The sequence below is a fragment of the Canis lupus genome, chromosome 13 (assembly GCF_011100685.1).
Source record: "Canis lupus familiaris isolate Mischka breed German Shepherd chromosome 13, alternate assembly UU_Cfam_GSD_1.0, whole genome shotgun sequence".
In the NCBI taxonomy this organism is placed as follows: Eukaryota; Metazoa; Chordata; class Mammalia; order Carnivora; family Canidae; genus Canis; species Canis lupus.
In genome coordinates this window covers 48,962,594-48,985,237 of record NC_049234.1, presented here as the reverse complement: position 1 = coordinate 48,985,237, position 22,644 = coordinate 48,962,594, and the positions used below count along the sequence as shown (strand labels likewise).

Genomic DNA, 22,644 nt, shown 5'->3' with positions numbered 1-22,644 from the left:
ACAGTGCTCCTTTCTGAATACAATTATTAGATTTTATTTTCTCTTAATTTGTTTAGCATATTGTCCTACTTTTTAAAATGAATATGTACTTGTGCAATAAAAAGTTTTAAAGCTTTCTTACTTTTAAAGGAAGGCAGAATGAAGACATAGTGCTTAAGACTACCGTAGGTACCAGTAACTATGCTGGTTATTCTTGCAGACTCATCTGCACAATGGGGATAAGAGCATTATTGGACACCAAGGATTCACTGGTGAGTATGAAACTAAGGATATGAAGCATTCTGCACAGTGTCTAGCACACGGCAAGTGCTCAATAAATGTAAGCTATTAATATCATTTATCTTAAAAATACATAATATAGCATAAATGGGAAAAAATAAGAAAGGTCAGAAAGTATCTTACTGTCCGCCAATTCTACTGAAACTTGGCAAGACAAGCATTATGAATCACACTCAACTGTTTAGAGTGTACATACAATGGCAGTGAACAAAAATCCCTGCCCTCACAGAGTTTACGTTGTTAGTAAAAATAACATCTAAACATCTACTTTCTGTTTATTGACCTCATGGAAGAATTTCACAAGACTGATGCGACTCAAGAGTAGACCCCATCCAAAAGAAAAAAAGAGAGGACAATATTTTGCAGGTTTAGTTAATTCAGTTATTCAATATTGAATTGAATAGCTGCAGGTGAATAAAAGGGAAACCACTGTGATTCACAGTGAGCATATAAAAATCAGCAAGTATTCAAGCACCTACAATGTACCAGCATAGTAGCCCGACGTGGGACTCGATCCCGGGTCTCCAGGATCACGCTCTGGGCTGAAGGCGGCGTTAAACTGCTGAGCCACCCGGACTGCCCTGGATGCATTTTTTAATTTTCCTTATGCCACCACAATATTGCTGATACACTGTTTAAGACTATATATATAATGAGAAAACTTGAAAATTAGTATTAGTCTTAGTTTCTAATATAAGAAACCCATCCAGGGATGCCTGGATGGCTCAGCAGTTGAGTAACTGCCTTCGGCTCAGGGTGTGATCCCGGGGTCCTGGGATCGAGTCCCACATCAGGCTCTCTGCATGGACCCTGCCTTTCTCTCTGCCTTCTCTCTGTGTCTCTCATGAGTAAACAAAAAAATTTTTTTTATAAAAGAAAGAAACCCATCCAATTTAATAAGCTATTAAAAAAAAATCCCCAATCATCAAAATTAGAGAGGAAGACAAACCATGAAAGACTCCTAACTCTGGGAAACAAAGGGTTGCAGAAGGGGAGGTAGGTGGGGGGATGGGGTAACTGGGTGACAGGCATTAAGGAGTGAACATGATGTGATGAGTACTGGGTATTATCCTATATATTGGCAAACTGAATTTAAGTAAAAATTTTTAAAAATCCCTAATCACTTTTTAGGTGACCACCCAGGAGTTTCTACCTAGAAGCAAGACATGCTGTCAGTTCTAGACTATAAAACCATATGCTAGATCTAGGCTTATGCTGGGAAGACTACCATTTTTCTCATTTGAAGACTATCAGAGCAAATACTATCTAGGAAAATGGTTTGCACTACCAAAGCTTATTAAAAGAGGAGTGTTTCTTTTCTTTAAGATTTTATTTTTAAGTAATCTCTATACCCAACATGGGGCTTGAACTCACAACCCTGAGATCAAGAGTTGTGCACTCCAGGGGCACCTGGGTGGCTCAGTTGGTTAAGTGATCAACTCTTTGATTTTAGCTTAGGTTATAATTTCAGGGTTGTGAGATCAAGCTTTCTGACAAACTCCTGTGTTCAGCGTGGAGACTGTTTGATATCCTCACCCTCTGCCCCTCCCCCCACTCATGCACATGTTCTCTCTCTAAAATAAATAAAATTAAATCCTAAAAAAAAAAGTTGCATGCTCCAATTGAGCTAGGTACCCTAGATTGGATGCTTTTAATAAAAGTCAACAACTTCAACAATTATCAATTTCTAGTTTTAAACTGACAAGTCATGAAGTGATTAAAAAAATATAAAATTCCTAACAGGTTTTCCAAATTCAAATTGCCATCTACTCTGTATGAAATTAAAGAATTATAAAAACATAAGTGAAATTAAATACATTCATACAATGGAATATTACTCAGCCATAAAAAGAAAGTACTTGGATGCATGCTACAACAAGCATGAGATTTGAAAACACTGTGCTAGGGATCCCTAGGTGGCGCAGCAGTTTGGCGCCTGCCTTTGGCCCAGGGCGCGATCCTGGAGACCCGGGATCGAATCCCACATCGGGCTCCTGGTGCATGGAGCCTGCTTCTCCCTCTGCCTGTGTCTCTGCCTCTCTCTCTCTCCCTCTATTACTATCATAAATAAAATTAAAAAAAAAAAATAAAAAAAAAAAAGAAAACACTGTGCTAAATGAAAGAAGCCAGAAACAAAAGGCCACATATTGTACAATTCCTTTTGTACAAACTGTCCAAATATGCAAGTCTATAGAAACAGAATGACTAGCAGTTGTCAGGGGCTGAGCAGAGGAAAATGGAGAGTGACTTCTAATGGGTATGATGTTTCTTCCTGGGGTGATGAAAATGTTCTGTTACTAGATGATCATAATGGCTGCAGTACTTCATAACTATACCAATACCAATGAATTAAATGCTTAAGAGTGAATATTATAATGTGTAAATTACATCTCAACAAAAAATGTATGTAAAATATAGCATACAAATTTTCTTATCAAAATTTCTGGCAATTTATTTATTTATTTTTTTTTTAAACTTTATTTTTTTATTATTTATGATAGTCACAGAGAGAGAGAGAGAGAGAGAGGCAGAGACATAGGTAGAGGAAGAAGCAGGCTCCATGCACCGGGAGCCCGACGTGGGATTCGATCCCGGGTCTCCAGGATCGCGCCCTGGGCCAAAGGCAGGCGCTAAACCCGCTGCGCCACCCAGGGTTCCCATTTCTGGCAATTTAACATGACATCTACTTACCAGTTGAAGTTTTGCCATTGTTTCTTCAAGATCCCGCATTTCAGAAAGCTTTCTTTTAATCTCTTTCTAGGAATAAAAAACTTATTAAGTACAGACCTAAAAGTCAAGAATACTTATCACACTGAGTCACACTGCAAATAAGACCAAGTCATTTTTTTAGACTTCCTTCTCACCAGTGAGATGGGAGGCTTTAGCTATTTTAAGCCTCAATTTCAGTAAAGAGGAGACAAAGTCCATGCTTCTCTTTAAAGTCTTGGCATCCTAAATGGTTACAGGGAGCTATTTGTAACATCTGAAACAAGAGGGCCCTCTCATATACACCTGTAGGACCTATATACTTGTAGGACCTTCCTTGAACCTTGATTTGTGGGTTCTTTTTTATAGCACGGTCATTTCCTACTTTTTATATCTTATTTGATTTCCCTCACCTGCTACTACCAATGTGGAACCTCTATACGGCAAATGAGAGCACTGAATGCCAACATTAAAATATTTTGACCCAACAGAACCTATTGTGAGCCAAACTGTCATTCTTGAGCACTGCCAATGGGACTTGAGAAGCTATGTTTAGTATGTTGTATGCATGAACATAGAAGATGCAAAATGAAGTGGAAAAAGAGAGGAATAAGTTATAGGAGTGTTGCGATGAAACTAGAGCCACAAAAACAAAATTAAAACCACAATAATTTTCTTTTCATTTTCAAGCTTATTTTAAAAATTTACTATTTTTTAAAAGATTTATTTGACAGAGAGAAGAGTGAGCACAAGCAGGGACAGTGGCAAGCAGAGGGAGAGGGGGAACTGCTTAGCAGGGAGCCTGATGCTGGGCTTGAGGCCAGGACTTTGGGATCATGACCTGAGGCAAAGGTAGATGCTCAAGTGACTGAGCTATTCAGGTGCTCCCTAAGTGTTTTTTTTTCTTTTTTTTTTTTTGGTAGTCTCTATACTCAACGTGGGGCTTGAAATAATGACCCTGAGATCACATGCACTTCCAACTGAGCTAGGCAGGTATCCCTATATTCTTCATTTTTAAGACTCCACTGACTATTCTCAGTTTCTTGAGATTTAGTAATTTTATAACTTTTTTCCATTTCTATAAAAAATGTCATTGGGATTTGGATAAGGATTGTACTGAATCTGCAGACTGCTTTGAGTACTATGGACATTTAAACAAGTTCTAAATAAATATAGTTTCAATTTATATATTTTTTATTGCAGAGATGTTGGATAGAGTGATCATGAAAAGATCTTCAAGTATAAATATGTTAAAATAGGATAAAACTCTGGAGATTTCAAGAAGAAAAGGGTCATTTACATTCTACTAGCTTTGTTTAAAAGAACAATGTGACAGTTTTAAGAGTATTTACATAAAATGGAAATTATATCTTTCATATCTATTATTGTATTATTATTTTTTAAAGATTTTATTTTTTTTAAAGATTTTATTTTTTAAGTAATCTCTACACTCAACAGGGGCTTGTACTCACAACCCCAAGATCAAGAGTTGCCTGCTCCTCCCAACACATCAGCCACATGCTCCCTTTCATATCTGTTTAAACTTAAAGATGAAAAATGTTAGCTACCAACTTAAAGATTTTAAGGACATATATTATTGCAGAAAATATTTTTAAAGGGCTCGTGAGCACAGGATGACACAGAGGACATATTTTCAAAGCCCACTCACAATACAGAGATAAAAAGGACAGAGATGAAAATCTTGAAGAAAAATAGGACAAAATCTGGAGAGTTATCCTAAGAAAAGGTGTGCTTCAGAAACACACCCATATTAAGAGAGCATAAACAATATTTCAGAAAAACTTGAATTAAGACCAAATCAGATATCAAGGAGGCTTAAACTCACGATGTTCCAGGAGAATTAACAAATGCTCCCACAACCCAGACATACCTTTGCTTCCCCAAGTTCTTTATCGGCAGTCTCAAGCACTTCTTCTTTATGTCTTTCTAACTGCTGTGCTAACTGGTCTATTTCAGTTAATTCTTGGCAGAGTTTTTCATTTTTGTTACTTAAATTAACAACTTCAGTAGTCACTGTTTCCTTGGTTTCCATAAGCTCTTGTATATGCTTCTCTAGGTCTTTATTAGCTCGCTGAAGAAAGTCAACCTAAATTGAATTTGTAATCACAGGTATATGAATTGGAAAATCATCCTAAATACTGCACTTACAAAAATATTTCAAAATACTGTATTTCTTAAAGCACTAAAAATTTAAACAGAGCTATTTTACATTTATAATCTTACACTGCTTTGATTCACAAAACTGACAATGTAAAGTATAATAAAAATATATAGCCACTGGCTTCCAATTTTTAAACACGGATGGAAAGGAAAAGTAAAACATGTGTGTGACCTTTTTTCCAACAGAGAGTTCTAAAATTACAAGAATATCACTACAATGATAATATCACTCTAGATTGTGCTGTCCAATATAGCAGTCACTAGTATCCATATGTGCATACTGTGGCTTGTCCAAACTGAGATGTCCTATAAATGTAAAATATACACAAGATTTCAAAGACTTGGTGCAAAAAAGAAAGAATGTAAAATATCTCAACATCATTAATTACACATTGAAATTATATTTTGGATACACTGAAGTAAACACATTATTAAAATTAATTTCATTTGTTTCTTTTTACTTTCTTAATCTAGTTACTAGAAAATTTTATGGTTTTATGTTTTACATTGAAATCTGGGATTCATTTTTTCCCCTTTTTTCTTTTTTAAGTGGGTTCCACGGATGCTTGAATTTATGACCCTGAGATCAAGACCCAAGCCGACATCAAGAGTCAGTCGAATGCTTAACTTAATGAGCCACCTATGTGCTCCCAGAAAATTTTAAATTACATTTGTGGCTCATATCGTATTTGTGTTGGAGAGCACTGCTCTAGAGCTACTGCTGATATTCATGACTTACTCAATTCTGGTAATAGCCCAAGCAGCAATGACATGTCTAAATTTCTATAGGTAATGTAACATGTTTTATGTAAGTCTCCTGTTCTTTTACTCCCAAGTCAAATGCAAGGCAAGAGAATCTATTATATGATTACCTTTTTAAAATAATATTTTATTTATTTATTCATGAGAGACACAGAGAGGCACAGGCAAATGCAGGGAGCCTGACATTGCACTAGATTCCAGGTCTCCAGGATCACACCCTGGGTTGAAGGTGGCCTAAATGGCTGAGCCCTTTGGGCTGCCCGTATGTTTAGCTTTTCTATTTCTTTTTAAAAATCTTTAAAAAAAAATAAAAAATAATAATAAAAAAAAATAAAAATCTTTTTTTACATTATAAAACAAATAAATATTTGAAAATAAAGAAAATAAAAAAGGATACGTCATGACCCAAAGATAAACTGTTAGTTTACTTTGCTGTATTCTCTTCTAGTGTTTTCTCTCTCCAAGTTCATATGCACATTTCCAAAAGCAAACTGAAGATCACATTGTGTCTATAGTTTATTCTCCTCTTTTAAATATTTAACATTACGGTGTATATATTTTTCTGCCTCATTAAGTATTCTTTAAAAACATGATTTTTCAATAGTTGTATCCTATTTCTGGATACTTTGGCTCTATCAAATTTTTCCCACTGTAAATAATACACTAGTGAAAACTCCGTCACTTTTACAAATCCATGATACTTAAGGATTTTATATACCCAGTGAAATAATTATAAAGTCATTACCTGAATATTTAAGTGAGCAATAAGCTTCTCATTGCTTTTATTTCTAGTCTCCAAAGAGAGAATATCAGGGGAGCGGCCCCTGTCCAATGCAACTGATAGTCGTTCTATCTCTCGTTCTCTTAGCTCAATCTGAAGACATAAAATCATGTTATCATCTTTAAAAATCTGCTTTGAACTGAAATAATTAACACTGGACAAACACTTATTTGGATATACTTCTATTTCTTATGTTTTATAAGTATATAAGAGATTAACATTCATGTATGTACCAACACCTATATGGAATTATGAAATGCATATACACAGAGCAAAAATAAACACAGAAAATATCAAAATAAGAATGTCAACAAGGCTTTTGTAAGTATTTCTATTGAAAATATTATTCCCAATTAATTTTAGATTTTTCCCCCCTCCTCCAAGATTAGGCAATGTTTATATAAAAATAAACTATTAGGTATCAGAACTGAGGTCTAATCTACTTCAGTGCCTGGTGGAATAAATGTAGAGTAAATGAATGAATGTAGGACACAAAGAATTGCTACTGAAACTCAATATAGAAAAGGACAGGCAGTTGGGGTGAATTTAATAATTATTTAAAAACAACACACATAAAATCACAGAGATCACTATCAACCATGAATTCACACTTACTCACCTGCATGAAAGGTATATGAAAGGAAAAAGGTATATGGCACCAAAGTAGTTAAGGGAATAAACTGATTTACTCTCCATGATATATTCATATGCCTATAGAAATTAGTGAAGGCTTGATCAAAAATTAAAAAGGTTATATATGATGCTACGAAGAGAAGAAAGGAGAACTGTTCCAGGCAGTGACACAGAAGCATAATGCCACATGGTATGATTGAAGGAGCAGAAATGGCTCAGTAAGACTGGACTGTAACACACAAGGGAACTTATTTATGGTGAGATCTGAGGAATCAGGCTGGAGTTAATTATTATAAGCTCTGAATACTTTGCCAAGGAGAAAGATTGCTCTGGACTAAAAGATGAATAAGAATAAAACCAGGGGAAGGGAGATCTACTGGAGAAATTTATGAGAGATGAGTAAGGCATAAAATAAAACAGCAAGATAGACTAGAGCCGAAAAAGTAAGTTTACAAAGTACTTGAAAATGACAGAACTTGGTGAGTAGTAAGTGAGTGGTATGTGAAGGGAAGAGAATGAGATCTACAAAGATCACAGAATGTTGGCTTGGACAGATGGTGATGCTACCAAAGTAGAGAATACTGGAGGGAAAACAGATTTGAGGGAGAAGATAACAAGTTCAGTACTAGGCATATGGTACGAAGAGCTTTCATTCAAGTGGAAATGCCCAGTGTGAAATTGGATATATGGGTCTGGAGCTCTGCAGAAATTTGAGCCAGAAGACTGGGAAGTCATCAACATACAGGGAATATTTTAAACCAAGAGAGAGATGAGACCTTCTGAGAAAATATACTGGGAAAGGAGAAGGGTCAAAGACAGGATCCTGAAAAACAGTAATATTTCAGGAAACAGGCACAGGAAAAAAAAAAAGCAAAAAAGAAATGATAAGACTTTTTTTAAAAAAGGGAAAACAAAGAAAATGAAGTCATGAAAGTATTTCAAAGAAAAATTATCAGATATGTTGAATGCTACAGAGGGATTGAGAAAATAAAGACTAAAAGTATCCTTTTGGATCTAGCAATTAATGTCACTGGTGTCATTAACTAGACCAATTTATGTAATGGGAGGCAGAAGCCAGAATGCAATAGGACAGCAGGAGATAAAGACGTGAGACAGAAGAGTAAGAATAAGATACTCTTGAGAAGTCTGTCTGAGAGAGGAGAAGACATTGGCAAGAGAGAAAGGTGGTTAAAGGAGATCTTTTTAGGGGATATTAGTAATGACCATAATAGCACGTCCTTCTAGGATTGTTAGGGAGATTAAAAGCATTACTAGTTGTAAAGTGGCCATATTGTTAAAGAAAGAATAATCGACTAAAGCCAAAAAAAAAAAAAAAAAAAAAGGAGAGGAAATGGAGCCAAGAGCAGAGGTAGAAAGAGCAAGCCTTACCACTTGTGAAGAATGCCACACTACCCATTAAGTCTAGAGAGTTCAGTGTGAACACTGTTAATTTTAAGGTAGAAATAAAGCTGAGACAAGGTGGTATCTTGAGAAGGAGGGTGTTTATTATAGGCTTGGGAAAGAGCTGGAGGAGAACAGCAGTGTTTGGAATAAAGACTGAGAAAAACAGAACAAACTTAAGCAAAAAAAAAAATAGGCATCAGAGTACATTCAACTAAGACTGATAACCTGATAACCACAATAAATTGATAGTTTCAATCACAACGGTCAGGCTATTTTCTCCAAATACCTCATCTACCTCACAGAGATAGTAAAGATTGGTCAGCTTATGTTTATAAAGTACTTGGAAAAAAATATGGTGGAAGTGTGATTATAAATTGAAAAATATAAATAATATTCAACTTCTGCATATTTGATACTTTCCATCTCTCTCCATATAGTTAAGTTTTTTGGTTGACATGATCACAACTCCTTTTTACTCCAAATTTAACGGAATAATCTTCAAAGTACTTTACAAACTTAACAGTTATACTAACACATAAGTTACATCTATATTTGTATGTGCAAATCACTTCACTCCAAAAAAATACAGTCATGTGCAGAAAATGAAAAACATGTTACCCAATTTAAGCTTCAGTAAGCATATTAAGAAAGAAAGCCTGTAATTATATAAACACAATTTAGCCAAAACAACAATAGAGGGTATGATTATGATCTAACCTACATACATTAATTCCCCTGCTTCTTCAGAAAACCATTTTACTAGGTCTTGTATAGAAAACACACAACAAATATGGTACCACAGAAGAGTGACTATCAAAAAAGACGTTCCAAATGACAAAATCTAGAGTAAGAGTAAAAAAATTATTTAAGATACCCCTACAAAGCATACTTCAGTAAAATATCTCCCAAGATGGAAACAAGTAATATGGTTACAATACTAGAGGAGATAGCTGATTCACCTAAAGAAACCCCCCAAAACTATTATAACCAAGGGACTGCACTGTTTACTCTGAAGCTATCTAAACCACTCCAGCTATTATCTCTATTAACAAATTGGTGGAAAAGATAAAAGCTGAATAAAAATTCAGTATCAGTTATCCCAAATATAACCCAACTTTATTTACAACCACAGCATATCCATCTCAACAATGTAACCATGTATCCTTACTATGGAAGTAAATAAAAATCCTACCTGCTCGTTATAATCCCTCAGTCCACTTTCCATCATTGTTAACTTTTCTTGTAACTGGTGGACTTCCTGTTGAAGTTCTTGAATTCTGAAATACATTTATAATTAATGCCAATATACTTTTATTAAGAAATACAAAAAAAAAAAAAAAAAAACCAACCCAAAACCCCAAGAAATGAAAGTAGATATATTCTCCTATAAATTTTCTACTTTCTATTTCTCAATAAGTTATGAAATATCGTGCCAAAGGGTTCCAAACCACAGCATAAATAGAGTACAACATCTTGGAGATTTAATTTTACAAGAATAGATTAAAAAAACTGAGTGGGAAATAATTTTTTTTAAAGATTTATTTATTTATTTATGATAGACATAGAGAGAGAAAGAGAGGCAGAGACACAGGAGGAGGGAGAAGCAGGCTCCATGCCGGGAGCCCGATGCGGGACTCGATATCAGGACTCCAGGACCGCGCCCTGGGCCAAAAGCAGGCGCTAAACCACTGAGCCACCCAGGGATCCCCTAGTGGGAAATAATTTGAAACTCAGATAACATTAGGTCTACTATTACATTTTGATCCTTAAAACTCTTTGAGGTACTGCTGCCAAATCTTAGGTTCAGGAAACTAGAGCATCTAGCCCAAAATGCACATCATTAAGTGAAATAAGGGACTAAAGTATATTTTCTGACCCTAAATGACCCTGTACTTTCTAACGAACTACTCTGCAATTGTGGAGAGAAGAAAAATATTGAGAAATACTACAATTTACCAATTAACTACAGCGAAAACCTACTCCTTTATGGAACTCATTAATTCTAACAAAATCAAGATTTGTTCAAATTATCTGAATTCTACAACTGCCCACGTGTATCTGTACTACATCAAACTTTGCCAAACATTAACATAGATATAATATAACCACTTTCATAGTGGAAAAATAAAGCCAGAAGCCAGGTCTGCTTTTAAGAGAGATTTTCCATGAAGAAGAGTGAGGCTGGACACACCTTGTCCTTGCTGTTAATGGCACCAATATTTTTACTAACCTAGGTTTAGGAGAAAAGTTGTATGCAACTGCACTCATATGCATGCACACAGATTACCCAGAATACAAACAAAATATATGTGTGAAAGAAAGCAAACAAGATCATCAAGCGACCAATGCCACCTATGATGGTTTGATAGAAATGAAAGATGTTAATGGGAAAGATAAACACAGAAAATGACATATATGGAGACCAAAAGCCTCCTTATATAATATACTAACACACTGCTGAGAAGTCCTAGATTACAACGATAACAGAAAAAAACCGCACAAAATATTTCACAATTAAGGTCAGGTAACTGTATAAACATAGTTATGTAATACTGTGTGACAATAACTAAGAGATCCTAATCAGTAACTCAACCAATGTTCCTTTAGATTGTTATGAAATTAATAAAGCAGAAAAACTCTTCATGTTCTCTGCATGATCTACAAAATGAAAGATTATCTGCACTAACCAATTTTACTACCATAGTACATATTTTACAATGTTTCTCCAGCTATGACCACAGAAGTTGTCATGAGTGTTCTCTTGCTCCTGTGAACCTCTTATAATTTTTTTAATGGCATTCTGTGTATTTCTTATCTTTACTATTTGAATAAAAGCTTCTCAAGAGCAGCAATACCATCTTACTCATCTTTCTATCCCCAGAACACTTACATAGTGCCTTTCCCAGAGACCTTAACGAAGTTTTAATTAAAACAGAATTTATATCTGATTCCAGTTTAAGGAAAAACAAACACACAGAGCTAAAGAATCATGAAGCAAGAATATCAAAGCCAGTTACAAATCTATTCATGTTCACTGGCATTAGACATAATATGAAGTAAGAGAGTCCTGCAAAAGACAAATTAGGTGATAAAATTAAATATTAAAGCAACTCTACTAAACAGGTCCTAGATGGCCCTAAATTATTTTAAAGCAAATATGGACAGAAACATCAGATTTATGATCTACCTGAGATCAAAATTTCAAAACAAGTAAAAACATTCTATATTCAGGATATATTCAGAAAGGATTTCCTGAGTGTTCATGCAAAGTTCTGTGCTAGGCCCTGGAGATAAAACAGCTAAGAAGATGGAAGCCCTAGTATCAAGAAACAGAGTTAATCAGTAATTAACCGAAATCAACAAAAAATGATTTAATCCACCTGTTATCAGCCACTTGCAGGAGGTCTGCAATGTAAGGGTCATCTGGCTGAGGAACTGGATATGAACTGACTTCAGAGGGAGGGACTGGTTCATCAATCTGCATACGCTGGCGCCTGAAAGCAATACTTCTTTTCTTGCCACCTAAAACACAAATGTGTTTTATTTATTTATTTATTTTTAAAGATTTTATTTATTTATTCATAGGCACAGAGAGAGAGGGGCAGAGACACAGACAGAGGGAGAAGCAGGCTCTATGCAGGGAGCCCAATGTGGGACTCGATCCCGGGTCTCCAGGATCACAACCCAGGCTGCAGGCGGCGCCAAACCGCTGCGCCACTGGGGCTGCCCCACAAATGTGTTTTAAAAACTTTTAAGGGATCCCTGGGTGGCGCAGCGGTTTGGCGCCTGCCTTTGGCCCAGGGCGCGATCCTGGAGACCCGGGATCGAATCCCACGTCGGGCTCCCGGTGCATGGAGCCCGCTTCTCCCTCTGCCTGTGTCTCTGCCTCTCTCTCTCTCTGTGACTATCATGAATAAATAAATAAAATCTTTAAAAAAATAATAAATAAATAAATAAATAAAAATAAAAACTTTTAAAAGAAACAAAACACTGTCTTAGAATTAAACAGTCCAGTAGGTTAGACTTTTTGTTATAAAGGGTGTCTCTAGCTCATGTTCGTTAGTTACCTAGATATAAAATATCTCCTCCCTTATATATACACTCACTCCCTGATCTTTAAACAACGCATTCCTGAAAATCTCAATAAGACATGGTTATAAAACAAGTTTTATTTTCTGCATGCGTGGTACTTAATCTGTTCCTCCACTAGATGGGAACAAGACTTTGGTGAGATTAAAAGTTGAGCGTATCTTGCGGTATTTGCTGTCATAAATCCAAGAGACCATCATCAGCAGAAAACTGGCAAATGAGAACCTTAAAGCAGTGATAGCTAAAATAAACAGGTTTATTAAGCAATCCCCAAAGAAGAGATAACAGAAACTTCATGCAGCAAAATTAGTAAATAATGAATGAATGTCATCTGTAATATAAAAGATGCTATAACCTGAATTAGTGGGGTATGTCTACTTAATTATCCTTAAAACTAGTGGGAGTAATGTCTTTTTATGGAAAGATCTATCCAAATTACATGGATAATTTACCTTTCCCAGTACTTGGCCAAGATTAGACACACACTTGAAAAATGAATTTATCTGCACAAAGAACAAACATAATTCACAGCCATGTCTTCGTTAGAAGCCTGACACATTTTGTGTATACATATTTTTTGTTTTGAGGATGAAGAGACTGGATCAGAAGTATTTAAATGATTTGCCTGTAGTCACACACCTAAACAAGGTAAACCATTTTCTCCTCCTCTTATTTCCTAGTTTTCCTCCTTGGTTGTTCCTTCTCAGTTTCTTTTAGACCTTCTCCTTCCACCAGTCCTTTAAATACCAACCTCCTCTCAGGGTCTGCTCTTTCTTCCCAGTCTACATAATCTCACTAGGTAATTCCTACGGTATCTGTAACTTCAATTCCCACAATACTCCAAAGACTCCCAAATTTGAATCTCCATCTGAGACCATATATCTAAAAACAGATCCACATATCCCACCATGTACTAGAAATCTCAAATCAGATGTTCCTTGGGTATAAGACACATGCCAAAATGAACTCCTGCTCTGCTTTCTACCTTCTCTACCTTAAAAATAGTACCATCATCCACCAGCTCATTCACTTGAAACAGAAATCTGGGAATTCCTCTTCTTCCCAAGTCTTCCAGAGTCACTGAATTCTATAGATTAGACCTGCTGAATCTCTCTGGAATCTGCCCCATTCCTGTATCAGGAAACTTGATTATCTTCATTTTTCTCTTTAATCTTCTAGTTACTTGAGACCTTCTCCCAAGTTTCTCACTCTTTTCTGCCTTTAGCCCACAGTCCCCCTCTCCATTTCATTTCCTGCCATTTCGATTCTCCTCTGATTCCACTCAGCTACAGGCACACTCTAATCACTCTAAGATGATTATGTCTGGTCTTCATCACCACTTAGAACTGTGCCAGCATCTAGATCTCCAACTCCCTTCTGATCCCAGTCTTCATTCTGACCAAATCACTTCTGGTCCTCGCCATGCTCTTAATCTCTCAGTCTCCACCTCATCTCATAATCCAGCACCTTCCTACACCCCACTCACTCCCATAATCCTCATCCCTTGATTCAGACATCTCAAGTACTTGTCACTGGTACTTGTCACTGGTACTTGAGATGCTTCCACCAAATTTATGCCTGGACCGCCCTCAACTCTGGATATGCCCCTTCACTTCTTTGATTTTGCTATAGAACCACTGAGCATAAAGCTAAAAATAAAATAAACTAAGAAATACAGAAAGCATGTCATTTCCAAATTCTTTGATGAGTATAGGTTACCTTTATAACTAAAATAATGATAATATTGAGATGGCATCCCTCAAAAGAATTCCTTTTTTTAGCTTGTGGATCTTCACATTGATAATTCTGCCATTTTCATTTCATTTCCCGAAAGTCAGGGCCGGCTTATGAGAAGTTGTTGAACAACATGTTAAGCATGAACCATCAACCCTCACCCTAAACCTTCCCTGTTCAGAATATCACATGAAGACTTCATTGGGTTTTACAGTGGCTTTCTGATTTTGGTAGTCCACTGAAGAATGGATTTTTGAAAGCTGTTGTATACTACTAACAACTGTCTGCCATGTCCTCCCTGAAATACCACGATTGTTTATGACAAGTATCTTTAAAACAGCTGAATACAGTTTGGTTTGGAAAAAAAAAATACTAAAATAAAATAATAACAATTTTATTTTTATTTTTTTTTAAAGATTTTTATTTATTTATTTATTAGAGACGCAGAGAGAGATAGAGAGAGACAGAGAGAGAGAGAGAAAGAGAGAGAGAGAGACAGGCAGAGGGAGAAGCACGCTCCATGCAGGGAGCCTGATGTGGGACTCAATCCAAGGACTCTGGGATCATGCCCTGGGCTGAAGGCGGCACTAAACCGCTAAGCCACCGGGGCTGCCCCAACAATTTTAAAAAGAAGTTAAAATAATGGTTAAGGAAATAAAACTCTGAGCATTAAAGTCAGACTACTTGTATCTAAAAAACTACTATTATATAACATTCCTAAGCACATGTATAAAATACAACCTGGATCTTTAGAGATAAATTTAAAAGTTTATGTGACAATCCAAAATCATCTAGTCTTATTTCAGTCAACAGTTTTAATATCTTTAAAAGATTAGGTGTGTATAATTTGTTTTGAGAAGAAGCAGACTCACCCGGAGTTTGTACTACAGCATGCAAATTCTTTTCTTGAAGTTGTTGAATTCTTTCATTCTTAGCTTTGCTCTCTTTCTCCAAAAGTTTGAGTTTATGAACATATTGGTTATTTAGAAATTTCAGATCAGCTGTTTCACGTGCACACTTCTTCACCGTAGTTTTCAACTCTTAAAATGAAAAAGATTCAGACTATTTTACAGATCAAGAAATCTATGAAGTCCTTCCATTTAACAAAGATTCAAAAAGTCACATTAATTTGAAAGGCTCCATCTGATTCTTTTTTTTTTTAATTTTTTAAAAAAATTTATTTATGATAGAGAGAGAGAGAGAGAGAGAGGCAGAGACATAGGCAGAGGGAGAAGCAGGCTCCATGCACCGGGAGCCCGACGTGGGATTCGATCCCGGGTCTTCAGGATCGCGACCTGGGCCAAAGGCAGGCGCCAAACTGCTGCGCCACCCAGGGATCCCTCCATCTGATTCTTATCCAAGATTTGTTTGAAAGGCTATTACCTTTTCTAGCACTGTTAACAAAACTACAAGTAAGTCACTAAACAAAAAAGGGAATTAGTTTTCCTCTGCTATACGGCTTAATATAAATTATGGCTTTTGATCTAATGTAGTAAACTGGGTATGAAACTGAAGGATTATGAATTCATGCCGGGTATTAGGCAGGGCTCCTACTGAATTTAAGAAGAAGTTATAGTAAGATAGCCATTCAATTACCCTCTGTAGTCATCACCTTTGAAGGTGTAATCAGCACCTTTGAAATCATTCTGTTCACTCTTCTAGTTCGAAGACCAAGTATTAAAGAATCGGAATGATACAAGGCTTTCACCTCGAAAGTCGTTTCAAGGACATTTCTTTAATTTCAGCATTTAATATTTCCTACAGCAATATTTTTTATTGATTAAAAAAAATTACTGAGTATAGTTGACACGTTACATTAGTTCCGGGTGTACAACATTGTGATTCAACTTCTCTGTAAGTTATGCTATGCACACCACAAGTGTAACTACTCTCTATCATTGTGCAGTGCTATTACAATATCATTGACTATGCTGTGCTTCTTTCTATAGCAATTTTAATTCTAAAATTTTTATTTATTTATTTTTAAATATTTTTATTTATCCATGAAAAACAGAGAGAGAGGCAGAGACACAGGCAGAGGGAGAAGCAGGCTCCCTGCAGAGAGCCCGATGCGGGACTTGATCCCAGGACTCCAGGGTCACGTCCTGAGCTGAAGGCAGGTGCCAAACCGCTGAGCCACCCAGGGATCCCTAATTCTAAAAATTTAATTCATATATAGTGAGGATGATTATAGCTATGAAACGCAAATTTATTTTACTTGTTGGGAACTCTTCAGTGCATTCTACATTACTTCAAGTCTGTTATCAGGAAAGCTCTCACATTTCTACATGAGTCTTCCCTACATAAAAAACAAAAAGGGCAAAAACACAGCATTTTAAAAATCACAAAACTATACTTTTTTATTTTTAAAGATTTTATTTTATTTACTCATGAGAGACACAGAGAGAGAGAGGCAGAGACATAGGCAGAGGGAGAAGCAGGCTCCTCGCAGGGAGCCTGATGAGGGACTGGATCCCAGGACCCTGGGGATCATGCCCTGAGCTGAAGGCAGAGGCTCAACCGTTGAGCCACCCAGGCGTCCCACAAATCTGTACCTTTAATGTGTTGGCTTGACTGTTCTCTCAGTTTCATTAACTCCAGGTATAATTCATTATTTTCCTTGATCAATCTTGCATTTTCAAGTTTATAAGGTTCCAAAACAAAATCAAAATTGGCACTTTCTTTTTCAGCTTTCACAGTAGATAATTTTGATTTCCGAAGACTTTCTGTTGTATGAACTAGGTCACTAAAATTAAAGAATAGAAAACATAAATACAAGGAAACAGTCCATTAACTTTTAATAGCTAAGAATATATTTCAAAAGAAGACTTAAATGTTAACATTAAGTGAGATCAAATCTAAAAACAAACAAAAATACAAGAAATCTTTCAAGGTACCAGATGCTCAAAAATTTCTCAAAATAAGATTAAAAGTTATAAAACATACACGTAACTATGTGTATGTTTCAATCTCTCCTCTCATTCATCCCCCATGTCCAATTAGTCACTTGATCCTGTGGAATCTGTGAAACTTATCTGCACATTCAGCAAAGATTTATTGAGTGCCTGTTATCTGCTAAGTACTAGTCTATAAGAACTGGTTCCTTTCCTCTCAGAACACATACCAGTAGAATATTCATTCCACCAGTATTTACTGAGCAGGTAATACTGCTTTTTGCTTTTGACAATTTGTCAAAAGTTATATTATGTGATAAACTCAATAACTATTTCAGTGCCAAATATGTTTTCAGCCTGTACTAGGTATAGCAAAGATGAAGTCAACCTCTAGTCTTATGGAGTCTGCATTCTAAAGGAAAAACGAAAACAAGTTTCCAACAATGATAAGTGGTGAAGGTAACATGTGGCAGATGTGACAATCCTGCAGGCCATACAGATAAACAAGCATAGGGCAGGAGGGAGAGGACAGAGGGACTTACCAGGCAGACAGAATAGCACATGGAGAGCCCAGTAGGGAGAGCCCGGTAGGGAGTGTTTATGTTTAGGGAGCTCCAAGTGGTTAAATACATGGCAGATGAAGCTGTAGGAGTATAAGTTCACTGTAGGAAAAGTCTGCCAGTTTCTTAGAAGGTTAGACATACTTCACCCACCCTACAACCCTGAATTGTAGAGCTAGAACTAGATCATGAAGGGTTCTGGAGGCCATAATAAAGACCACCAAATATCTTTCTTCCATTCTCTTCTTACCATCATCATAGCTTGTAGTCCTTTTTTTTTTTATAGCTTGTAGTCCTAATGCAAAAGCTTTCTCAGCATTTCCCTTTTCCAGTCTCAAGGAAAGAACAGAAAAGAACAAAATCACATAGAATCTTCTAGTTAAAGTAACATGTAACTGCTAAAGTATGACCAACCACATATTAGAGAACCTTTATCGAATCACAGTAATTTAAAACTAATGAGGCAGACACAGAACTCCCAATGATATCAGAAAATCACATTAAAAAATTGTAATTCTATTCAGAGAGAACTCTCAGAAACATTTGCTCTGAATAGTATAGTGTGAAAGGTGACCCCTAGAGGTCTGCAATGCAGAGGCCCTGAACTGATGTTATATATGGATGAGCTAAGAATAGATGAGCTTCAGATGACTGAAGGACTTAAAAAACAACAACAACAAAAAAAGCAAAACAAAAAACTACCCATTTCTTTACTGTAACATGAAATTTAATAGAAACTAGATAAATGGGATAAAGGATCACACAGGTTTAAAACTGTATTTTCATCTTTACCTGAAAAGTTTTTCTACCAATGGTAAACACTCCACTGTCAGAGTCTGGCGGTATCCCAACTGATCCAATCTTTTTCTAATATTAATATACTTTCTTTCTGCAGCTGTAGTCATCTTGTCTTCCAAAACTAGTTTTATTCACTACCTAAAATAAAAGTCCTAAAAAGAAGAGAGTAAAACATTATTCTATTATTATGGCTATCATTACTATTTCATGATAAGAAAAGAGTCTTTCAATATGAAGCAACTATTTTTGGTTTTTCTTTGGGTAAGCAGCCCTCTAGAATATTTAGACTGATTTAAATGCAGTGCTTATGATAGTCATGTTGCTGTAGTAAAAGAAGTATCTCCTGATAAACCTATATTGAAAAGTTAAAAAAAAAAAAAAGGAGAAAACAAAGAATATTTTCCTAAGCCTGAGATAGGCAGAGAATCTTTAGAGAAGTCTCTCTTGGAAGCACTTAAATATAAAAGAAAAACCTGATAGATTTTTGGACTTCATCAAATTAAAAACGTCTGCTCATCAACATATTCCACTAAGAAACAAAAAGACATTGAAGGGGTGGGAGAAAATATTCATAATATCTGACAAAGGATTTGTATATGGAATACATAAAGAACACTTATAGTTCAATAATAATAATAAACACAATCTGGTAAGAAAATGGGCTAAAGTCTTGAACAGGCACCTTGCAAAGATAACTGAATGGGAATAATCATATAAAAAGGTGCTTATCACCATTAGTTATATGGAAATATGAATTAAAACCACAAGGAGACACAATTTCATCCATACCAAAATGACTAAAATTAAAAAGCGCACAACCAAATGTTATCAAGGATTTAGAGCAACTAGAATCTTCACATTGCTGACAGGAGCGTAAAATCATGGTGGAAAAGGTCTGGCAGTTTCTTACAAAGTTAAACTTCTACCCCAGAACTCTATAATTCTTTTTCTTCAAAGAAATGAAAATAAGCATCCACAAAGACACTCTATAAGAATGTTCATAACAGCTTTATTCATAATAGCCCCAGATTGGAAACAACATACTGTCCATCAACAGTAGACAGATAAATAAACTACGAGATATTTATACAATACTATTCAGGAATAAAAGAGAAGGAAATACTGATATATGTCAACCACATGAATTAACTTGGAAAACACTACTTGAGCAATAGAGGCCAGTCATACATACTGTATGATTCTATTTACATCAAATTCAGGAATGGTTGGGACACCTGGGTGGCTCAGCGGTTGAGCGTCTGCCTTTGACTCAGGGCGTGATCCTGGAGTCCCGGGATCGAGTCTCACATCAGGCTCCCTGCATGGAGCCTGTTTCTCCCTCTGCCTGTGTCTCTGCATCTCTCTGTGTCTCTCATGAATAAATAAATAAAAATCTTAAAAAAAAAAAAATTCAGGAACTGGCAAAATGAAACTATGTAGACAGAAACCAGAATAGCTGTGGCCTGGGTCAATGGGAGTGGACACTGACTGGAAGGGTTATGAGGGAACTTTCTGGGGTGATGAAAATATTATGTTAATTGGGGTACTGGTTACACAAATGTATTTACCAAAGGTCTTCATATAGTACACTTGAGATCTGTGCATTTTGTCATGTAAATTTTAATGAAAAAAAAAAAAAAAAGACAAACATATGAATCTCTACACACAGTTCATCCTTCTTTTTCAATATCTATGAATGTGTTCTCTATTAATGTACCCTAAGATAGAGTTATTAAAAAATTGCTTGTTTAGGGATCCCTGTGTGGCTCAGCAGTTTAGTGTCTGCCTTCAGCCCAGGTCCTGGGATCGAGTCCCTCATTGGGCTCCCTGCAAGGGGCCTGCTTCTCCCTCTGCCTGTGTCTCTGCCTCTCTCATGAATAAATAAATAAAAATCTTAAAAAAAAAATTGCTTGTTTAGAACCTCTGCCAGGTAAGTATAGTTCTAGTATTCATATTTCTAAGACAAACACAATATTGCTTTAACATCTCTATTGTTTTTCACAACTTATAAAACATGAATGCATGTGAATACATGCAAAACTGATCCTCACAAGGGAGACATGGTGTACTAGACATCCTTTCTAATCAAATGTGAGGAAAGGCTGCCTCTAGAGAGCAACTTTGCCCAACCACTGGGCCACAAAGAAGGTAAGCATTCAGGTCTCCTGAGTCCTGATCCAGCACCCTGGTTTCTGTACCAAGCTGCAATGGCCTCTTGGCCTTTTGGCTAAGATCAAGCATAGTTATCTGTACCAAGCTGCAGCAACGTGCCATGTCACTTCTAATCTACTCCTTTCAAGAGAGATCTTTCTCTCTCCACACTCTTGGCTAACCTTTCCTTTTAGGGGCGTCCCCATGGACTTTCTAGGTTCCTTTCACAAGAGTGACCGGACTGATGATGCAAGGCGTTTTAGATACACTCCTGGAGACATGGCCCGTACACCTGTCAAGACCTAGCAGGGCCTCCCCACTCAGACATTTCTCCCCTTTGTCTGGTACCAACTTTTGTTTACCGAGAATTAAGACTTCCTCCTTTGGCTGAGACGGTCAATGAAGACGAATCAAAAAAAAACCACCCAAACACAGGACGGATGGAAAAGATTAAAATCCATCCCTCTCCCCCGGAAGAACGAAAAGCATCCTCATCAGTGAGCGGCACCTACGTCACCCAAACACTGTGGCTACACTGAAAGTTTCCAGCACAGCATAAAAGGGTAGGTTTGGGGCAGCCCGGGGCGGGGCTCAGCGGTTGAGCGCCTGCCTGCAGCCCAGGGCGTGACCCTGGAGACCGGGATCGAGTCCCGCGTCGGGCTCCCTGCATGGAGCCTGCTTCTCCCTCCGCCTGTGTCTGTGCCTCTCTCTCTCTCTGTGTCTCTCATGAATAAGTAAATAAAATAATAATTTTTTTAAAAGGGTAAGTTTGGAGGTCCCCCCCCCCCCCGCATACGTGTTTAGAACTCCTCACTCGCTTAATACTGAGGGAGGGGGTGACTGAAAGCCAGTACATCTTTTTAAAACATTTTATATATTCTTGAGACACACACACACACACACACACACACACAGAGGCAGAGACACAGGCAGAGGGAGAAGCAGGCTCCATGCAGGGAGCCCGACGCGGGACTCGATCCCCGGTCCCCAGGTCACGCCCTGGGCCGAAGGCGGCGCTAGGCCGCGGGGCCACCCGGACGGCCCGAAGCCCCCACGTCTCATTCTTACAAGTGTATCCTGTACGCACAGGGGTCGAAAGAAAACAAAACACCAACCTTACCTTAGGCTGCCCCGTGTTCTTCCACGCTGAACTTAAGAGTCGAGACTGGGAGGGCGGGGTGCGCACCGAGGCGCAGGACAAAGGTCACCCAGCGGCTCCCGCCCTGCGCTTTGCGGCGCCGCGGTTTCACACGCAGGCCTGGCCCCGCGGCGGCAGGCGCCTGAGCTCTTCCGTCAGCCCGTCAGCCGCGGCCGGCGGCAGGCACACGCCGCACCTTCGCCCGCGGGGGGCGGCGCGGGAGGGAGCGGGCGGCTCGCGGGCGTCGCCGCCAAGGCCGGGCCCCACTTCCTCCCGCGGCCGCGCGGCCGCCCTCCCGGCAGCCCCCGGGCCCGGCCCGCGGGGACCTGCCGGAGCCCTCCCGCCGCCACAGCCGCACTCACCCGCAGCTCCCGCCGCCGCTCCTTCCGCCCGCGGCCGCATCGCCCCTCGGGGCTCGCCCCCGCCCCGCGGCTGGTTCCTTCCGCCCCGCACTTCAGCTGCGGCGCTGGGAGAGTTTGAAAATGGCGCGGAGTCGGCGCCGCGGTTGCCCCGGTAACGGGAGCGGCGGGCGCT

At 37.9% G+C, this 22,644-nt stretch overlaps 1 protein-coding gene across 6 annotated transcripts in view; it reads right to left on the bottom strand.

Moving 5' to 3' along the window:
- Positions 1 to 22,644, bottom strand: part of CEP135 (centrosomal protein 135) — a 77,993-nt gene extending 55,349 nt beyond the window's left edge. The window contains exons 1-9 of one of the 6 annotated variants that reach the window (XR_005369034.1): positions 22,093 to 22,305; positions 18,816 to 18,973; positions 17,125 to 17,315; positions 15,442 to 15,609; positions 12,127 to 12,268; positions 9,939 to 10,023; positions 6,674 to 6,802; positions 4,877 to 5,092; positions 2,971 to 3,036 (exon numbers count right to left, since the gene is read on the bottom strand). Coding sequence is in view for 5 of the 6 variants with exons in the window: in XM_038556156.1 (XP_038412084.1) it covers positions 2,971 to 3,036; positions 4,877 to 5,092; positions 6,674 to 6,802; positions 9,939 to 10,023; positions 12,127 to 12,268; positions 15,442 to 15,609; positions 17,125 to 17,315; positions 18,816 to 18,928 (1,110 nt within the window). In the remaining variant the exon portion in view is untranslated. Of the gene's footprint in view, positions 1 to 2,970; positions 3,037 to 4,876; positions 5,093 to 6,673; positions 6,803 to 9,938; positions 10,024 to 12,126; positions 12,269 to 15,441; positions 15,610 to 17,124; positions 17,316 to 18,005; positions 18,154 to 18,273; positions 18,357 to 18,815; positions 18,974 to 22,087; positions 22,306 to 22,472 lie in introns of those variants that run through there. The other 5 variants (XM_038556156.1, XM_038556157.1, XM_038556155.1 and 2 more) reach the window with 5 other exon arrangements.